Source organism: Anas platyrhynchos, chromosome 2 (assembly GCF_047663525.1).
Source record: "Anas platyrhynchos isolate ZD024472 breed Pekin duck chromosome 2, IASCAAS_PekinDuck_T2T, whole genome shotgun sequence".
NCBI classification, from domain to species: domain Eukaryota; kingdom Metazoa; phylum Chordata; class Aves; order Anseriformes; family Anatidae; genus Anas; species Anas platyrhynchos.
In genome coordinates this window covers 151,097,059-151,117,539 of record NC_092588.1, presented here as the reverse complement: position 1 = coordinate 151,117,539, position 20,481 = coordinate 151,097,059, and the positions used below count along the sequence as shown (strand labels likewise).

Genomic DNA, 20,481 nt, shown 5'->3' with positions numbered 1-20,481 from the left:
ACGTCTCCTATAAAAAATAAAAAGGAAACAGAAGAGGTGCTTCTAAACACTATATTTAGGTTGCTACTAACTGACTACTGTAGGGGCCAGACCTTTAATGTGAAACACTTGCTTTCAGATGGCAGTTTTCATGAGCTGAGGTTGATGGTCCAAATCCTTTCATTCCTTATGTGGTTTCACCAGCACGTTCTGTGTTTGAAATATTTCAGCATTTGCCTGAAGGAAAGGTGAAGACCTTTTACTTCAAACATTACGTAATTTCATTTAACATCAAGGCAGTTTTCACATGTGGCACATTTGTTTGGGATTTTTTAAGGACATATGAAAGCGGAGCAAGTGTTGTCACGTCCGTTTTGAGAGAGTGCCCCAGCATTTTCATTGTCAAAACTCTTAAGACAGAAATTCTGAGGGGATCCCTGGCATATCCCAGCCTAAGTCTGGAACAAGATGTTTTGTGTGAAGAGGGAGTTGTAGAGAACTTTTCTTTACGCTGCCTGAGGCAGAAGAGAAGAATAGCTTCCTCTGACTTGGGCCCTTATATCTCTGTTTGGGTTTGTCCTCTGAAAATGCTGCATAGAGAGCAGAGGTTGGCAGTGTATCTCGATTCCTTTTGCCAGGATTTTCAGGGAAGTTGGATGAAAATCTGTTCATTTGTTATCCTTAACTTAACGCCCTTGGTGTCCCACGGACAAATTTTCTTAATTTTGCTCCACTTGAGTTTCAGAGCTTGAAACTAAGAATAGTCTGACGTGGTACGAAGCAAAAATGGCAGCAGCGCTGGTGTCTGCCTGACCAACTTACACCAGGAAGGCTTTGAGATGCACAAAGCTTTCCTCCTTTGATAGGACACCTGGTAGCGCACTGGGTGCCTTTCAAGTAACTGTTGAATTCAAATGTAAAAAAGTTGAATTGCATGAATTGTTTTATTCAGTATAAAAATAAGACCTTAGTCGAGCAACTTGTCCTCAGGCAACTGAGAATATTCTCGTGAATATTCTACATCGTGTCTTTCCAATTCTCAGGAGTGGTTTTTTACATAATTTGTCTTTGGAACTTACCTTAAAATTTCTTTTCAGAATGGTCCTTATCCCAAAAGAATACTTGAAGATCTTTTTCTTAAACTGCAAAAACTTTACTGAGCTTTCTTTAGTCTCATGCAACATGCTTCAACTTCATCTCCAGGATATCAGTTGTTGTAAATGGATGCTGTGAGAGGGAGCTGATGAGTTTTGATTCTGGTTTTCAACCATTTCTGAAATACCTAGTTAGACAAACTTTGAACTTTGAAGTATTGTTTGAAATTCAGACACTTCAAAAACACTGCTTTATGTTTTAACCTCTGTGAGGTTTTTGAATAAGTGCTCAATTGTTGCTCAGATCATAGGTCGCTGTCCTTCATTTTTGCCACTGTCTTGAAACATTTCCTTTAGACGAAAAAAAGTATTAATGCTATATTAAATTATTAAAGGTGTATTAAAATATGATTTGCCTTTTTTTTTTTTTCCCCCTGAAGTGGTCTTTGGGCTGACTTGGATCAGCCTGCAGCACTGTTTTAGCAAACTTGCGTAAGTTTAATGGATTTTAGGTTGTACTTGGGCCTGGGGGTGTGTCTTTACATAAATGCCTCTTGCAGTCTGTGAGAGCAGAAATTTGCAGTGCTTCTGTAAATAAAGCTCATTGCAGTAGTGCTTCATGATCATTGTGGAAGATATGAATAGGGAGTTACTTTTTTCCAAAATTCCTAATTCCATTAGGAATTGCTATGAGTAAGTAAGGGTTTCAGCAACCCTTTCTAAGGTCTTGGCTCCTATTTTCCAGTGCCTGCAGTAAAGATGATTTTAAACAGTTCTGCATCTGAGAATATTCAGTCCTTTTAAAGTGATACTTAGCAAAAAATGATAGATAGTAACTAGTACATGTTTGCAGCAGTGTTCATGTAGGAGACAAACTGTTAATGGAAATAGAAAGTCACTTGTGAAAATGATTCTCCTACTTCCTCACAATTACTCTGCTTTAGCTATGGCTTTACTATAATGAGTAACAGTAAATGAAATTTTCACTCTATTACTGTGTCGCGGTAGCAGATCACAGGTAGTGTAGAAAGCATTTTGTTTTCATTTAACAGGATACATGGTATCAGGTGGTGTTGATTGACATTTCTTGGATAGTGCTTTATACAGCATTTCATGCAAATCATGTTTGAATGAGACTGCTGCATCAAATTACATTTCTTTCAGATTATAGCCCTTGCAGATGTGAGACGGAGCTTGTTCCGCAGCTAGCAAAAAGCTTTCGTTTTGAACACTTACTGTTTTCACAACTTGACTGCAAAGCCCTGTAATTACAGCACTTAAGATAGTGAAGGAATGATGGGCACTTTCTCTTATCAGATCTATAAGTAGTTGCAAGCAGATGCAGCGTGAGATCCCTCCAGCTGTCAAATATTGTCAGGCTGGCATAGAGGGAGTGCAGTTTAAAATGCAGGTGACATAATACCCAACATCCTCCATTTGCTAGTGGGCTTCTGATTAATCACGATTACCATACATTATCATACCATCAAATTTAATCATATCAATGAATTCCCATTTGCAGGAGGAGCAGCAGCAGCTAAACATGATGGTAACAGCTATTAAATAAGAGAGAAATAAATGGTTTCTAAATGTAGTAACCCTTTAACTTGTCCTGCTAGCTCCAGTTTGCACATGCTCTGTAGAAATTAAAATCAAACAGAAAACTTGTGCACTTATATGCCATAGTTTTTGCCATTTAACTTTAAGTAATTGTTATTTAAGACTGCTAAGAAAAAAAACAGAGTTGAAGAATTTTTTTTTTGTCTTGTTGACACTAAAATTTCTACAGTTCAGTCTCTCGTTTAATACCTGCTAAGCGTAGAGTCACAGAACGGTGAGAGGTTGGAAGGCACCACTGGAGGTTGTCTTTCAACCCCTCTGCTCATGCAGGACCACCTCGAGCTGCGTGTGCAGGAACATGTGCAGATGGCTTTTGAAGATCTCCGAGGAGGAGACTCCACAACCTCTCTAAGCAACTTGTGCCAGTGCTCCATCACCTGTACAGTTACAAAGTTTAGGTCTGGGTGTATTTTTGTATGTGTATATTTTATATGCATGCACACATGCACCTATACACATGTAAACATGTGTATTTATACACATAAAAATACTGTATTTACATATTTCTAAGTGTAATAATATTTATATCTATTATATATTACATGTAATGATGTATATGTATATATAAATGATTAGATATAAAATAGATTGATTCAGATATATTTGTATGAATGAAGTTTGAACTTTTTAAGCTGTATGAGCAAACGATAAATTTTTATTAAGCACACGCAAACATGTATTAAGTGTATGACTCTATGGCCATTAATTAGGCAGTTAGAGATATTTTGCTGATGTCAAGACTCCTCTTACAAAGAAATTCAATTACAGTGTACAATTGAGTTCTTACTACAATGCAGTAAGGCTAATCTAGTGCTTAAATGCTGAATGCAGAGCTAAAATATACTTGTTATAACCTAGGCTTTGACGCTAGTATAGTTCTCAAGCTGTTTTCACTGAGCTGTGAAACATACTTCTGAAAAACAGTATATTTGTCATCACAGTAGAAAAAAAAGATCTTATCAATAAATGGGTATTTATTCACCTTCTGTACCTTGAGTTCTTGCTGTTTAGTATATGAAATAAAAAAAAACACGCTTCATTGTAAAATACTAAATTGTACTACTGATTATGGTAAACTGAATTAGAGTAATATTAAGTGTTGAATATGGAATACACCAAATGACAAATATATTCAGGCCTTCAGGCATGCGAGTAGAACCTGCAAGCACATTGGTAGCCCTGGGTATGTAAAGTTCTTGCATCAAAGTGTTTGCAAAGTCAGAGGTACAGAACACCTCCAAAATGAAATTTCTGTACAGAATTATAAATAAGGAGTCTTGTAATTTAACTACTAAATAGATCTGAAATGTCGCAGATCAAAGTCCAGTTTAGCAGCAATTTTAATATTTGTCTTCTGTAAAGCTGTCTTTTCGTTCTCTTTTATTTTTTTATTGCCATCTGAGCATTTTTAGGTGAAGGGAGAAGCATCGTCCCCAAGTCATATCTTTGAGGTTCTCACATTGTTTTGAAATTAACTCTAAGTTCACTGTCAAACTTGGAGTATAATGTAGAAATCCTGAATTTGATATTCTATTTGATACTCATCTGAGTTTTGCTTCTAATTGCAGGTGACATGCGGGTCACCAGAATGTGCTAGGTCAATAAACATTCTAGTAATATTTCCATATAACGGTCTCTAGCCTCAGGATAGGGTGAGACTTTTTTATAATATATTTTATAGGTGTTTTATGTTAATAGTTGTGAAAGCAGAAGAGATACAAAACGCACCATGCTTTTGGGTCCCTAGTAATATACCTATTCCTAGTAAACTATTAGCTTTGAACACAAAAATACGCAGGATGATTTTTAGTGTCTTGAAATTAAAAGTAAAATTTTCTTCTATAACGTGATCCTTCTGGGTAGCATCAGTCAGTCAGCTTAAGTAACAAGGGATTCCTCTGTCTCCCTCCTTGCACCTTTCTTGTACTAGTTTTCTGTGATGGATGAATTCCATTTTGGGACCTTAAACACTGACGTTGGGCATTAGTTATTTTTTATACAAATCTTGTATGTACACGATCTGCTCAGATCACAGGACTTGTGCTTAAATATCCCAGTGTGGTTTACCTCCTGGAGCTGTGCAGTGTCAAAGAGAAGCTTAGAAAATGTATTCCAGAAATGTTGAAGACACGTGTAGGGGTAGAATACATTCACTTTCTCAAGTTTCATGATCTCTCTGAACTTTAATTTTTGTCTCTCTTGACTGAAATGTATTAATGGCATAAATTTTTATATAAGGCCTTTTTATAACATTGAATCTATAGGGAATATTTTGGTACCTGTTAAGTTTTAGCTGACCTTGATGGAATTATGCTTGTCAAGGGACATCGCAGGGAGCCTACAGGTTCATTTAGACTGCATTTGAGAAAATACCAAGTATGTTTTATTCTGAAATTTCAGAGAATCATTTGCTTTCTGTATGCTGTGCACAATAAATAAGAATACTGTGAAACTGGCTTGTTTTGTGAGATATATACGTTTCTACTTGAAAAATTTTAAACCATATTTAATTTATATGAAAAAGGGCTTCTTGCACAAAAGGATGAAAAGTCACTTCCTTGCACTGGAAGGTTGGCATTTTAGGAAAGCTTTTCAAAAAGTCTAGTAGCTACTGAAATAAGAGGATTAACATCTTGTGACAGATGGCTATAGTTTTAATTGTCATAGGTTACAGTGGTCATTATTCTTTGCATTTAAACCATATAAGAAGAATTAACTGAGTGGCCCTGCTTAACTGTCAATGGGGTTCTCCTAGCTCTTTGCATTTTAAGTGAGATTAATAAATGAAAACATGTTGTGGAGGCAGGGTGTAATTTATTGAAAGATTCATGAAGTTTCAATGACATTGTTAAGGTATTTAATTAGTCTCATGGAAAAAAAAAGTGGAGTGACCCTTTTAGAGAAGCTGATAAGTCATATAATAGCTGTTAGATCCTCTTTATTCCTTGCTTTATAAGATTAACTGTGTGCTAAGCAATTTATGCTAAGTTTTCCCTTTTATTGGTAACCAAAGTTATCTATGCTTCATGAATAGATTATTGGAGATAACATCATGTAATTAACAAGAGATGCAGAAAAGTAAAAGTACAATTTGTGTAAGAATTGTATGAAAGAATGTTAATTTCTTAACTAGGAAGGATATTTAAAGGGATAAAAGGAAGGCAAAATAGTGCAGTTCTTTGAAAGGATTAAAGTAACCTTATCTCGTGTTCTTTCAGAAGGTAGGATTGCCTGAGTGTGTGAAAGTCGTGTTCAATGAGCTATTCACAACTCTAATGAATTGTAGACACAAGTTTGCAATGCATTTTTTTTTGCAAAAGTGATTGATAACATGTAAGTTAATTGAATAATGGAAGTTAGCGAAAGGGGAAATTGTATAAGCTGCATACACGTGGAATTGTATAAAAATGTCAGTCCGTGGTGCTGTAAATTACAGCATGTGGGGGAGAAAGTGTGGATTGACTTTTTTTTTTGTCGGGGTAAACTTGTTAAAAACGAATGTTTAAGACAGTAAAATATCTGTCAGTAGCACTTCAGTGTGTGTTTATCTTCTCCTTTTGAAGTATTTGGAGAATGCCTGTGGTTGTAGTCTCTGCGGAAATCCACTCAGAACCCCCCTTCCAGTGTAATTTCTGTCTAGACCTAAGTGTCTTCAGAAAGATGATAACCAAAATTTTCCAAGTAAAATCACACTAGGATAAATTAAATGCTATAAATCAACGCTTGGGTTCCTTAAATACAGAAAAAAGTACAGCACATCTTTGGTAGTTTAAGTAAAGTCTTGACCTTGCTATCATTGTTTGGGGCTTGACGTATGTTTTAGTTTGCGCGCAAGATAAGAAAGAATGGCCCAGGCTAAGTTTTCACAGCCTGCAGATTCCTACTGAGAGGCTCGAAGGCCTTCCTGCACTAGATGTGTGAGCCCTCAAGTTTTCAAAAATAACAATTTCTCTCTCAGCTCTTTGAAATTCTCATGAATACCAGGGCTGCGGCTCGTGGTGTAGAAAGAACTGCACTGAGTATTGGGAGCAGTTTTGTAAGAGGTAAGTGTAGGTCGGTTTATGGCTTCCAGGCCATACATAGTGTGATGTGATGGGTAAGTCTGCTCTAGGTCAGGTGCTTTTTTCTGATTCTGACCTCGTTTTGCAACTAGTTTTAAATATAGCTAAAAGATCCATCTTAGGAGTCTTTCCTTGCAGCTTGGTGCACTTTATCAAATTGATTATTTAGTAAATGACACTATCATTGATTTAGCATCATTATTATCGATAATTTAATCTGATAGTGATGAAGAATAGAGTAGACTCTTCCAGAAAGTTGTGTTATGTGCTCTTCTGGGTCTTTCTCATACAGACACTTGGTAACTCAATCTTCCAAACTACTGTCTGTATGAATCTGAGCCAGCTTTGTGGGGTCTTGCTGGAAAGGCACATAAATAATTTTATCCCTTCCCCCCCAGCAGCACAGTCGGCCCCAATCTGGGACTAAAAGTTAGAAACTTAAAGCCTTGGTTGACTTAAGAATTTGCACTTCTCCTTTTTGTTCACTTAAAACTCATTAATTTGAAAATAGGTGTTTTGGAGAGCGTGAGATTTGTTAAGTAGAGAAGTTTCCTGAAAGGTTTAATAACGATGAAAGAATAGTTAAAATCCCTTTCTTTAGTGAGTCTCGGTTGATGTGTGAACTGAGTAGTTGGTTGTAATTCGAAACTGTCCGGTTAGCAAAACCATGAAAAATGGAAGTAACTACTGTGCATATAAAGATTTATTATGCATCTACGTTACAGTATGCTTATTTTTATCAAAATAGACCATTATGAAAACTGGCTTTTGCACCTGCTCTTCATTAATTTTTGAAGTTAAATAGCTCTGCGTGGTCTTTCCTACTAAATACCAGAAGGCACCTGGCAGTTATCAGTAGCAAATACTTGCTGAATGTAGAGTTTAGCAATAATGATAAAATAATCCACTCCTGGAATTAGTTTGACTGCAGTTAAGAAGGGGGAAAGGGAGGAATTAAACCTTAAGTAATGGAAAACTGTTATATTGCTTTGTACTATTTTTAGGACAATTAGCATTTGGCATAAGAAAAAGTCAAAGCTGTGGTATTAGTGTGTTCCTGGGGATGGGGTGGGTGTATTTCAGAATCATAGATGAGTATCTCATAACTCAGAAAAACATCCACCGTATTGTGCATGTTTTATTAAAAAGCAAGTTCATTTGTGCCTAGAAGTAATAACTCTGGTTGAAACTTAGTTTCACATATGCTATGTTAAATTAATCATTTTGATTATTAAATCATTAATAAAATAATCAAATATATGCTGGAGTTTTCCTGAAAGCTTTTTCAGAAGGAAAGGTTCAGCAATATAAAAGCTGAATATGCAAGTTTCTTCCCTTCCATATTACAGTAATTTATGGGTAGAGTTTTATTTCACTTTTGGGGGGAGCAGAAGCAAAGCTGGTTTGGAAAAAAATTAGAGGTCAGTCTTTCTTTTACTGATGTGAGAAGGAAGAGAATCAAACTCATTTGTTTTTTTTAGAAGCAAATATTGGTAATTCATTTTTCTGCAAATAGCAAATGACTTTGCAATTAACTTTGTATGATTGGCCTTTGGTTATCAGCCAAGAAATGTGATTAGTCATAATTTTTTACTGGCTCTTCAAAATGCCATATACATAAGTTAAGATCTGTTAGTGATCAAATAAGTGGATATTTGTTAATGACACTCAGTTGTCTGTGTAGTTTGTTGCTTTACTGTGGTGTGTGTTATATCAGCCATATTTCTGTAACTTCCCCACTTTCAAAACTTCCAGTTTAATAAGAAACAAAACCCTACAATTGTCAGTTCCATTGTGCATGGGATAAGTGCTCAGGCAGGGAAGGGTCATTGTTTTAGTAACCGTATATGCGACAATTCAGCAGTAATGAATTCTGTCAGAAACAACCCTATTCACTAAAGAATATGAAAAGGCTCCTCATGTTGTTTTAAATGTAAAAAGGAGGAGTTGGATTTGGGATTCAGAAATGTTTCTTGTCTTTAAAAAACTTAATAGCTTCAAAGTTTAACTAGAATCTTAAAAAAAAAAAAAAAAAAAAAAAAAAGTAAAAGGTGGAGGGAGCAATTTTTTTTTACCCATCAGGGATGAAAAAGAGCTTTTTAGGAAGAGGTGAAATTATTTCCTTCTTGCTCTCATTTTGTTGGACTGTTTATTTTGACCCAAACTTGTGCTGTAGGATATCCTTTCTGAAATACACTATTAACAAAACTAGAGCAGAAATGAGCCTCAGTGCACTTTAGTGGATTTTTTTTTCTGTAACTGGGTAATGGCTTCAAATTGGTGAAACTATTTGGAGGAGACTAAATATTTGATTCTAAAATGAAGATGGACAGATCTTTGGAACTGAAGGGAGCTTGATATCAGTATTGCTTATATTTATAGCGGTAAAATACCTTGATGATTGTTTTTTTGTTTGTTTGTTTTTGAAAGTGGGACTTAAAAGTAACTTGGCTCAGTTCTGGAACTTACCAAAGCTTATTTCATAAAGGTTTAAAGTTTCCCTATGATGGCAAGTATAAATCTGCTCTCAATGTGTGTGTGGTCTCTAAACCAGATTTCTGTGATTTGAGCCAATATATTCTGCTGGTTGCCTGCCTCAATTTAAATCATTTTGGTTGAAAAACTCTGAATACAGAATTCAGAGATTAAAACACTGAAGAACATCATTTTGCCCGAGTGAGCTATTCAGAAATTCACATTTTATTGTTGCTCAATTTTTCAAGAAAAAAAAAAAGTTTGGCTGAATGGGGGATGTTTCATTGCATTAAGATTTGTGTGAGATTTCAGCAGGACTTCCTGTGCATTTGCAATTCAGGGCTGCTTTGCGATGTAGTAGATCCAGGTGTAATAATGAGGGTGTGGGGTGGCAGGAGAGGGAAAGCTCTTTATTTAAATACAGGTATAGAAACACACACACCTCATGCTCCTCCTTCAGGAGAAAAAACAAGACTAACTGAGGAATGAATTAATATTGAGGAAAATGCTTGAGATTTGGTTGCAGATTTCAGGAGCAGGAGTGGAGACACCTGCTTGTTCCGTAACCTGTGTCTATCTAGAGCTTGGGAGAGAGGGGGAGAGACTGAAAAGGCTCTGTGACCTTCACTAGGGCAGAATATGTTGAGTTTGGAAGAAGGAAGTACAGATTATCATCACTGTGACACCATTTGGTGCTTGGAAACAAGCCCAGCCACGTTATTACTGCTGCCAGTTCTTCAGCTCAGGCGGCAAATATGTGGTACTCACCATTTCTCTACCTGTGTTTCCACGTCATGTTTTTCAGTGGCCACTTTAGAAATAAATAAATTTTATGTAGGCATATCTTGAGAACTAGAAGAACTTCAGAATTTCAAAGTTAAATCCTCAAAAAAATAAAATAAAATAAAAAATAAAAATAAAAAGCAGGTTACCTGCCTGGGCTTCCTCCTCTCCCCAGGTGACATATGCTCATGTGAGGATGTGCTGTGAGTAAGATGTAAGACAACCACCTTGTGTGAAAACTGCCCTGATGAACTGGTTTTTCCCCTGCCTCCATTGGCAGTGACCTCATGCATTATACAGTGACAAACTAAATGTGACTGCCTAAATAACGAAGTAGTTAAACGTGGGGTGGTTTGCTGAGTGCGTCCCTTGAGGCTGCGTGGCTTGCGGAAGCCCTGTATGTTCCCTAGGGTGACCGATGGCTGTGAGAGCTGCTCTTTAATACGCTTTTATCCCCCAGGATGAAGGGATGCTTTTAACCTTAGTTTGAAAGTACCTCTGGCAGCTCCTATGCATGGTGATGGTACAGGTGCATTTGGGGAACGAAGGGTCAGGATCCTCAAGGTTTGTGTTCAGTTCTGCTTTGGCAGGCAGCCAGCGCTGTCCTGTTCCACACCAGGGAAGGGCAACGCGGTTGAACCGCCTGGTTCAGCTAAACCTGAATGGATTTTGATGGGACGAATCAATGTCATTTTCTCCACCCTAAATACCTCCCTATTCCTCTAAGTGCCATTGGTTGCAGACAGCATTGAAATTCAAAGGTCTTGGTGTCTTCTGAGGTGGCAAGAATATTTTGTGTTGGTAACTGTTACCTTAGAGAAGTATAGCAGCTCCTCCTGTAAATAATATGTACATTATGTAGACTGTCGTGCTTGAGTGTAAAATGATGTCTTTTCTCTAAATGAAATACCCACAGGAGACTGGCTGGCTAGGAAGGAGCACTGGCAACAGGATAGAGAACCTTTAATCTCTGATGATAAAGTATTTGCAGTTGATGGCTATATAATGACATGAAATACATAGTCGCAGTCTCGCTTCCAAATGAGAGGTCTTAGTTTCTCAGATAGCCCATTTAGGTGTTTCCGAGAAGGCCACAGATTTTGTAATGGCTTTGAGCCTCAGTGGTTTGCTCTCATCTACCTTTTTGGTAGATCTTGCAAATCCCATCTGTAGCTTGCTCGTAGAAGGGTGTGAAGCAGCTTTGTCTTGTGCTGCTTTGATAGTGAGCAGACTTCAGTTGCCAGGGCAAATACCTGGTTTTGCTGTGTGAGTTTTTTTTTAATGAAAAAACTGATATTTTTCAATACACATAGGATAGGGTGAGACTGCATATGTTGTTGGTTAGGGCAGCCCCATAGATAAATGATAATCCTTTGCTGATGGCCATAATTCAGTTTAGCAGGGAGTGTGTGTATTCTGAAATCTGTTTTGAAAAGCTTGTCTTCAACAATGGTAAGCTTTAAGCTTTTAGGTGAACACCAGATGTAGACGAAAAAGATGCCACCACTAATTTCAAAATTTCTCTGAAGTGGAAAACAAGAATGTTCCTAGACTATTTTCATTACTTATTTGATCTACGCATATATAATAAGGAAATGTTTGTGAATATAGTAATTTATTTTAGGTATAGCTTCTCTCGGTTAGTTATCAGAGGTTGCCAACATACTTTGTCAACTTCTGATATAAAAGAAATAGTAATAATGTGAATTACTGACTTAAATGTGTCTTCTGCAAAATTCTGCTTTTATATTGATGTTCCACCTTCTGCAACATGTAAGGGCTCAGTTTACATTTTAAAATATAAAATACATTTTTAAAAATATAATATAAGGAAATATAACTTTGTAGTCTGCCTTACAATGCTTCAGATGCTTGCATTCTGAATAGACAGAAATATTACCTTTTTAATTTTTGAAAGATGGTTTATTTAATTTTCAAATGCCACAAATTGTCGCATCGTCGTGTCCTGTCCCCCATCCCTCCCCCAAGCAGAGCTGCTTCTCTTCAGTGTGCTACGTTGTACTGAATTGATGGCACAGAATAGCATGGTTTAAGAAGATAAATGTCAGGAATATCTTCTAAAGTAGACATTCAGATTTTGGGGGGATTAATGGGAAAGAAGGTCAATAATTGCATGGATTTCAATAAGCTTTGAGAATAAATGGCATTCCTGTAGTGCTAGTGATTATTAAAACATTGTGAATTCATTTCAAAATGCTGTGCTCAGGTTTAATATCTCTTCCATTGTGAAAGGATGACTCAGTAAGAGCTGCCAATTTGTAGAGATTATAGGAGGTAACTCCATAAATCAATTACATTTTTAAGAGAAAAAAGTTATAGCAGACAATAGATAATTTTCTGGCTGGTAGTCTTAATCTTAGTTTTGTCTTATTAAATAGGTTCCTCCAGACTTTCAGCAGCATGCGCCTGGACCCGTTCCTACCACCTTCTCACAGGCCCCAAGGCTGCCAATCCAGGACCAGTGGAGGGGGCCACCACCACCGCCACCACCACTCCCTCCTCCACCTCCTCAGGAGAGAGATCCCTTTTTTATAGGAGGTAAGCATTTTCATTTCAATTAATGTATAAGCTGTACATTTTGTAAAATCAGTATGCAGTTTAAGTATGTATCTTGTAACATGAAATGTTGAGAAGAACCTGAAGACCAGAAGATAGTGTTTGATGTAACCTGATGAGTTACAGTGCCAGAAATTGCAGTGGTCTATCTTTTCTCCTGTTTTGATGTAGTCTTCTGTCTACACGTTTAGCTACCATAAATCTGTGAATTTATACAAATGCAAAATAAAATTAGCATGTTAGTAATTGTAAATAAAAGTAAATGCAATAAAATTATTGTAACTTGTTACATTTTACATAATGCACTCTCCGTACATTTTGGTTTCCATTATTAACACTATAAACTGTCTGGATTATGTGTGTTCTATAAGAACTCTATTAATGTTAGCTGAACTGCTGCAGCATAGCAAACAAAACAGTTTGTGTGTGTCATGGTTTAACCCGGCCGGCAGCTAAACACCACGCAGCCGTTCGCTCACCCTCCCCCCTCCCTCTCTGGGACGGGGGAGAGAAATGGAAAGTGATGCCTGTGAGTTGAGATAAAGACAGTTTAATAAGACAGGAAAATAATAATAACAAAAATAATAATAACAATAATAATAATACAATGGTGATAATAGGTAAGTAATAATAGTATGTACAAACAAGTGATGCACAATGCAATTGCTCACCACCCGCTGACCAATGCCCAGCCTAACCCCGAGCAGTCCAGCCCCCTCCCCCCAGCTAGCCACCCCTATATATTGTTTAGCATGATGTCAGATGGTATGGAATACCCCTTTGGCTAGTTTGGGTCACCTGTCCTGGGTCTGTCCCCTCCCAGCTCTTACTGCACCCCCAGCCTGCCCGTTGGCAGGACAGAGCAAAAGGCTGAGATGTCCTTGGAGTATCCTTGCAGTATAAGCACTGCTCTGCAACAATTAAAGCATCGGGGTGTTATCAGCACTCTTCTCATCCTAAGCCAAAACACAGCATTCCACCAGCTACTAGGAAGAAAATTAATTCTGTTCTAACTGAAACCAAGACAGTGTGTATATATAGATATGTTTATACCAAATGTATGAAATGCATATATCATGTATATGTTACTAGTCAGTACAGATAAAATATATATGTAAAGTTGCTGAGTATCTGGTTAGCAAATGGTATCAGAGTTTTGTGAGTTGTTGTGTACTTCAAGCGCTAATCCCTGTAATCCTTTGATTTCAGTAGAGTAGAATTTCTGAAAGCTATTCCTAATTCTAGGTAATGGTCAGTTCTGTTGGTCTTTCAAGCATCAATTCCTTTTAAACACAAGTGGCACAAGTGAGGGAAATGGATGTTGAGGATAACTCTTAAGATTAAAACACCTCATATTTTTGCTTTCTACGAATTTCGTTACTTTTTTCTAAATCAAAACAACTTTGTGTTTGAAAAGCATGTTTGTTTCCCAAGGAGTCTGTCCTTTAATGACTTTTTCTGATTCCTGCAGATCCAAGATTTCCAAGCCATCACTTGTTTGAGCAGCGGAGCCCCCCCCCACCACCACCTCCCCCGCTTCTGAACAGCGCGCATCCTGTCCCTACGCAAAGCCCCATGCCATTCAGTCAGCCCGGGCCAGCCTTCAGCCAACAGGGGCAACAGCCGGTATTTCCCAGAGAGAGGCCGGTGAGGCCAAACATACAGCCTCAAGGCCCGGTGGGAATTCTCCATTTCAACCAACCGGGTGCAGCAAATCCACGGCCCTTCATTCCTCCGAGACAGCAATTCCTACAAGCCCCAGGACAGCCCTTCCTCGCCGCACACACGCAGCCTAACATGCAGGTACAGATCTATAGTAGGAGCAGTCGTACAAGAGGTGTTTGCAGTGTTCCAATACTGCACTGTAGCCCTGTTGGCTTATAGGAGTAATGTGAATAAAACGGAGTTATTCAAGATTACAGGTATGAGGCAGATTTGCATATCGTGCTTATTACTCTGTCAGAAAAAGTGGTTATTTTTTTCCTTCGGTTGCCAGCACTAACTCATTTCCAATAGCAGTCTGCAGCCCAGTCCTATGTCTACAGTAAAGTTACAAAAAACACCGTGATTTGTTTAACACTTTACAGCTAATGTAGTCTGAGAAGTTTTAATGCCACGTTTGATCCAGTGCCATGCAGCTCCTTAAGTTGCCTTAGCTCCGCGGAGGCAGGGAGAGCTGTCCCGCTGCCCCACTGGTCCGGGCCACCGGCAGGGCCGGAGCGCCCTCTGCTGCTCAGCCGCACAGCTCAGCGGGGAGCTGGGGCCTCCTGCTGCCCGAGGGGAAGCTGACCTGCTTGCTTGAAGTGGGTAAATGTTCTGGGGTTATGCCGAGTGATGGAGAGGGCCCTGCCTGCGTGCTTGGGTGTTCGGGATCTTTTCATGGTGTCTGGGTTTTGAATGTGGGGAAGTCATGAAGACTTCTATGGACTTCTGTGTTTGGGGGGAGGAAGAGAAAGAACAGTGTTTAAGTCATTAAACAGAAAAGAAAAAGGAGAGCAGAAGGCCTTTCATTTGCCTTTTTCCCAATTCAGCTGTTGTCTTACTCAGGCTTAAGCATAGAACTACATTGCACAGCTTCTATTAATCTGTTTTTTAATCAGTGTGTTTTTGGTTTAGCCTGGGCAGTAGCTGCTCACAAATGTTATGAGGACACAAATGTTTTGAGGACTTGTGAGGCTGGAGCTACTTTTCCAAAGATTACTACCTTGAAACTAAAAACAAATAATCTTTCTTGATACAAAGGGTCCTTTGCATCCACCGTTGCAACCTCAGCCCCAGCCTCAGCCTCAGCAGCACCATCACCAGCAGCAGCAACAACACCATCACCAGCAGCAGCAGCAGCAACATCACCATCATCTCCAAGGACCACCACAGCCCTTGATGCCCATGAACCAGCCACAGTTCAGGCCTCACATGCAGGCCACGCAGCAGCAGCCAAATAACAACAGGATGCAGTGTCAGCAGCGGCAGGGTCCGATGAAGCCAAGACATGTGAGTACCACCTCCGTCAGCGTTGTCTCTTAGCTCCGCATGGATAATAAGCATATAAACACATTTCAAAATGCCACTATAGTTTTTCAATCTCACTTACTCCTTTTCTGCTTTGTCATTTTTGTTCACCATTTTTTGCTCCCTTTTCTACTTTGATCATTTTATAATCTACATCCACAAATAGTACATTTTTTTTTCTAGTCTAATTTTGTGGGTTTTTTTGTGATCTGATTCCAAAAAGAGATGATAGAGTTGCCCAAGAACTGACTGTCCAAGAACTGACAGTAAAGGGTTTGTGGGGAAAATTTGCATGATCATATTTAAAACTGCTGGTAGTCTGTGACTGTGTAGGAGCCCATTTCTGTGACACCATCCTTCAATTTGAAGGCCTCTCAGTAGCACTGTGAATAAGCGTTCTGGTTCAGATGGTATCGCTCATGTCTTGTGAGTTTGCTCCAGTCCAGCATGTTCTGCTACTAGGTAGGTTGGGGTAACACAACAAACAGTCCATGGCAGTGCTCAAGTTGATGTGACTGTAGTTTGGAAGAATCACTTTAATTAGCAAAATAAATCACAGTGAGGCCAATTTCTGAGAAATATGTTAAACCATTGAGATTGCTGTAGATTAAAAAGTTAATGTTTTTGTTTTTAATACTTACATTGAAAACACAGTACCTCTTTGAAAAGTTCTTTTTTTGGTGGCAAGCAAGTCATGAAAATCTAAAACAGGGATCACTTCAGTCTGTCTTGGAGTAGCAATATCTGCATTTTTTTTTCTTTCTGCTTTTCAGAACACACCCTCACAAAATATTGTCAAGCGTCCAAATCAGCAGCTACAGCCAACTGCTCCAAGAAATAGTAACTTGCGGGAATTGCCAATAGCACCGTCACATGCTCTGGAAGTGAGCAACAACAGGCGAACCTCTACCCCAGCTGCTCAGGTCAAACCCATTACCAGCACAGCGTCTGCCACCAAGACTGTAGCTGGTGTTGGAAACTCACAGGGACGGCCTGAGGTGAAAGCTAAAGCGATCACACCAGTGGCCCAAGCAAAACCAGAAGCAAAGTCTGAAACAGAGGTAAGTTGTTTTTTTTTTCTGTTTTTAAAAAGAAAGCCCATTTGAAACTTTTCTTGTCTGACTGTAAGCATATCTAACATACTATTCGCCCAATATTTTTTGCTGCCACTAGAGGCCTCCCTTCTGAGTTGTGCTTTCAGCCAGTTTCCATTGACCAAAATAAAAAAAGGGAAGTCTGAAAGGTTGTCAGGGCCCTGGTGATCCTGTTTTGCAGGTGTAGGAATCATTCCTACTGTGACAAGGCAGAGGTGGCATGAACTTCATCAATGATACAAGTCTCTGAGATAGTTCTCTGATAGACCTCTGACCCACTGTGCCCATTTTATATCTTGCAGGTTTACGATCAGTTGTCTTGTGTTGTGTTTTTTTGTCATTTGTTTTTTTCTTCCCCTAACAGGTAAGTACTTCTTCCTTGGTTAGAAAACTTCTTCTCTTCCAGTTTGTGTTGCTGTATGCCTTATATGCCCTAAATAGCCATTTTTCTTCCTCGTGCCGTTTGCCCTTAGATTGCCCACTCTACTCTAGGGTCTTGAGCATTCCTGCAGGAAATTGCAGCTGTATTGTCCACGGAATTTCTTCTTCTTGAGGAAGAAAATCTTTCTTTCATATACCCTTTTTGGATGAAGGAAAATAGGAGATGCTCTCAAGTTTTCCATTTTGGACAAAAAGATGCAGTTTGCTCTGCTAGTACTCTGCACAATCAAAAAATGAAATACAGGTTTTTGGATTCCACTGGGTTATGCATTGTGAACAGGGGACATTTTCCTGCACAAATTCTCCTGGGAGCTAGAGAAGACTTGCCATGAGCACTGTGTGAGACAGTAGGTAGGATTGCACAGATGATATTGTTAATACTGAATGTCAGGAAGTGCCAGAGGAACATGATGGTTAAATGCACCCTGTACAATTCCTGAATGTCAGGTTATTCGGAACAAAACTGTAAATCTTTATAGTTCGGTCGCCCATGAAACTTGTCTCAAGGACCAGGTTTCCTTCAACAACTGTTGAAAGCTTTAATTGTGGTAATACTGTCTTCCTCTTAAGCTGCTGGTGATTAGCTTCTCATCTCGTTCGTGAATTACTATGACCATCCCTAATTTTCGGAAATGTGGCACAAAAGAAACCCGTAGCTGGCAGTGCTTGACCTCTTCTGGACTTGCTTCTCAGTGGGAGTATAAAAAACCCTTTTAATTGTGATCTTTTCTGAAAAAATTGCTTAAGTAATCCCTTTCACCTCAGTTCAGTTTCTTGGAATAATCCAAGTCAATCTGTCTTTCAGGCCAATAGTACAGGTAAGTTTTCAAGACCTATGCAAAGCAGTTACAGGCCTCTCCATTTAAAGCATTTTATAGTTTTTTCATGTTTCAGCCATATGGAACTTAGGACATTAGTCCTGAAATATCTCTGTCAGTGTCAGGAAAAATGAACTACTAGTTTTCACTCCTGTTAATCAAATGGAATAAAATAACCAGTACAGATATCTTGTTCTCTCCATCTTAAATATTATACGTATCCTAACAAACCTGTAACTTTAAGACCATCTAATTCAACTCATGTGATTTCTTGGTCCTGTAAGTCAAGCTTTCTTTTCATTTCCATAGTAAAACAGCTGTCTTCGAAAGGAGTTTGTGATACCTATTTCACATACATCACCTTTTTTGTAAAATAGGAGGGAAAAAAAAGTTGCCCTTGAAAAGTTGATGTCTCCATACTGTTTCCTATTGATAACCATAAAAGTAAAGCTTTCATAGGTACTCTTGTCAAAGATTTCTATGAATGTGCATGCAGAGAATAGACCACATCTTTTTTCAAAGTAGACCCAAAAGAGAGCCTTGCACTGCAGTGCAGTAACAGCTGTCCCTTTTCAGCTGTGCCACTTTGGTAGTCATATTCACTGGTGTCACTCATCCTCAGTTTACAAACTGAGGATTGCTGTACTAGCAGCTCTCATTTCCAAGCACTTAATTATTTTCTCTGCTATTTTTGTAATGTAGGTTATTACATCCCCTCCTTAAGGCAGATTGTAATATTTTCCAGTCTTTTGTGTATTTTTCTTCTAATTACCAAACTTTATGCTGTTTTAGGCTTTCTGTGAAGATGAAAGAGTTAAATTCTGCCATCTTTTCTAGCTGTCTGGCTCATAACTGAATTGGGCAGGTTATTTTGCAAGTGTCTTCAACTGGAAAATTAAGACTCTTTTTCTGTATCCATCTTCCTTAAGAGCCAATGGCCATATTTATGAATGCCCTATCACTCAGGAAGCACAAAAAATAGCAATGTTGACTGTTAAAGGTTTTCCCTCATCTTCCAAATAGGTTGCAATCCTTTATATATCTGAGTGACTAGAAGACTGAAAACTGTTTGAACTTTCTGAATGGTACACTTGTTCCTATGCAGCTGGAAAATATCGACCTTTAAGTGCCTCTGTCAAAATGATTTTTCAGACTGAGGACATGGAAGTTTACATCTGGGAGAGTAACAAAGAGACAATGAAATTGAGAGAAATGGGTAGTGACTGCGGGTCTCATTCTGCTCATGTTGAGGTCAGTTTAGGGAGAGAGGAATTAGGGAAACATTAAGCATTTTTGAGTTTCAAAAAGGGGCAGAAAAATGTAGAAAGGTGATGTGAAGCTTTTTAGAAGAAATGAAATATTGGATCTCAGAACAGGGGAGATATTGGTAAACCATTGCATAATCAGAGGCTTGCTGATATCAACGCTTATATTGCAGATAACATCCCTGGTATCCTTAAAGGCAACCTTTCTGTTCTTCCAAATCCAGTAAACTTTGGAGTTGGATTTTTGTTGGGTCTTATGTTCTTTTCTGTAAGACTCAGAGTATAGAAAATATTCAATATTGATCAAGTTCAGGTGATTATTAAGAAAATGTTTCTAAATCTGCTTTTTTAGAAGTTAATTACCTGAAAAAATGTAATTTTAATTTGTTCTCTCCAGCTTGAGTAGGTTTGACTTCTAAATTTTAAAAATAATGCCTCCTGTCTTTGTGCTTAAATTCTTTCCAGTGATATTTTTCCAATTGAACCCCAGCAGCCAAATGGTGTAATTTGGATCTCTCCTTACCTTTTATTAAGAATTGTTATGAATTTTTGGTCAAGTGCTTCTAGTCTATTTTGTTTCTAATATTATAACTGATGGGGAAAAAATAACCTCTTGAATAAATTGATTTGTGTATATGCTGCAGTTCAAACTGTTTTGATTGTGCCAGTTTTACTGAGGAAAACAAGTGAGCCTGGCTGCATGATTTTTTTTTTTGTTCCTTTATCCTTCGTTGCAAACCAGAAAACTTCAGTATCCAGCTCTTATGGCTCTGCATTTAACTCTAAGAACTTAAAAAAAAAAAAAAAAAAAAAAAAAAGCCACAAAAGTGATTGTTTTGAATTCACTGTATGAGAAGCAAGCTATTGGTACGAGGACTCGAGACGTTATACTTTATATTGTAATTTGTTTTAGAGCATTTCTGGGTTACCCTACAGAAGTCTGCTGCTTCTCTTACTGCTGCTCTTGAGTTAGATTCAGAATGGCAGCCTATAACAACTTCTTCTGGCACTTTCCATTACAATCTATGAACCTTTAAGGCAGAAGAAAAACCTATAGCTAAGGCTTGGTCTTCCCTCCAAACCACAATTAAATATATTGTGCTCAAGAACTTTTCAGACAGATTAGAATCTGCATTTAACAACAGCAAAAACAAATGAACAGAAAAAACAAAACAATAAGAATAACAGTAAGGGAACTGCTTTGCTTCTCTGGCTTTGTGCTTGTACTTTTTGTTCTTTTACTTTGTATTCCCCCTGGCTCCTCC

General features: G+C 38.3%; 1 protein-coding gene across 8 annotated transcripts in view; it reads left to right on the top strand.

Annotated features, from left to right (window-relative positions):
- RBM33 (RNA binding motif protein 33) overlaps positions 1-20,481 on the top strand; it is a 99,420-nt gene that overhangs the window by 44,918 nt on the left and 34,021 nt on the right. For all 8 annotated transcript variants that reach the window (XM_027450431.3, XM_072033838.1, XM_072033839.1 and 5 more), the window contains exons 11-14: positions 12,412-12,571; positions 14,061-14,392; positions 15,332-15,580; positions 16,372-16,659. In XM_027450431.3, coding sequence (XP_027306232.3) covers positions 12,412-12,571; positions 14,061-14,392; positions 15,332-15,580; positions 16,372-16,659 — 1,029 coding nt within the window. The remainder of the gene's footprint in view (positions 1-12,411; positions 12,572-14,060; positions 14,393-15,331; positions 15,581-16,371; positions 16,660-20,481) is intronic.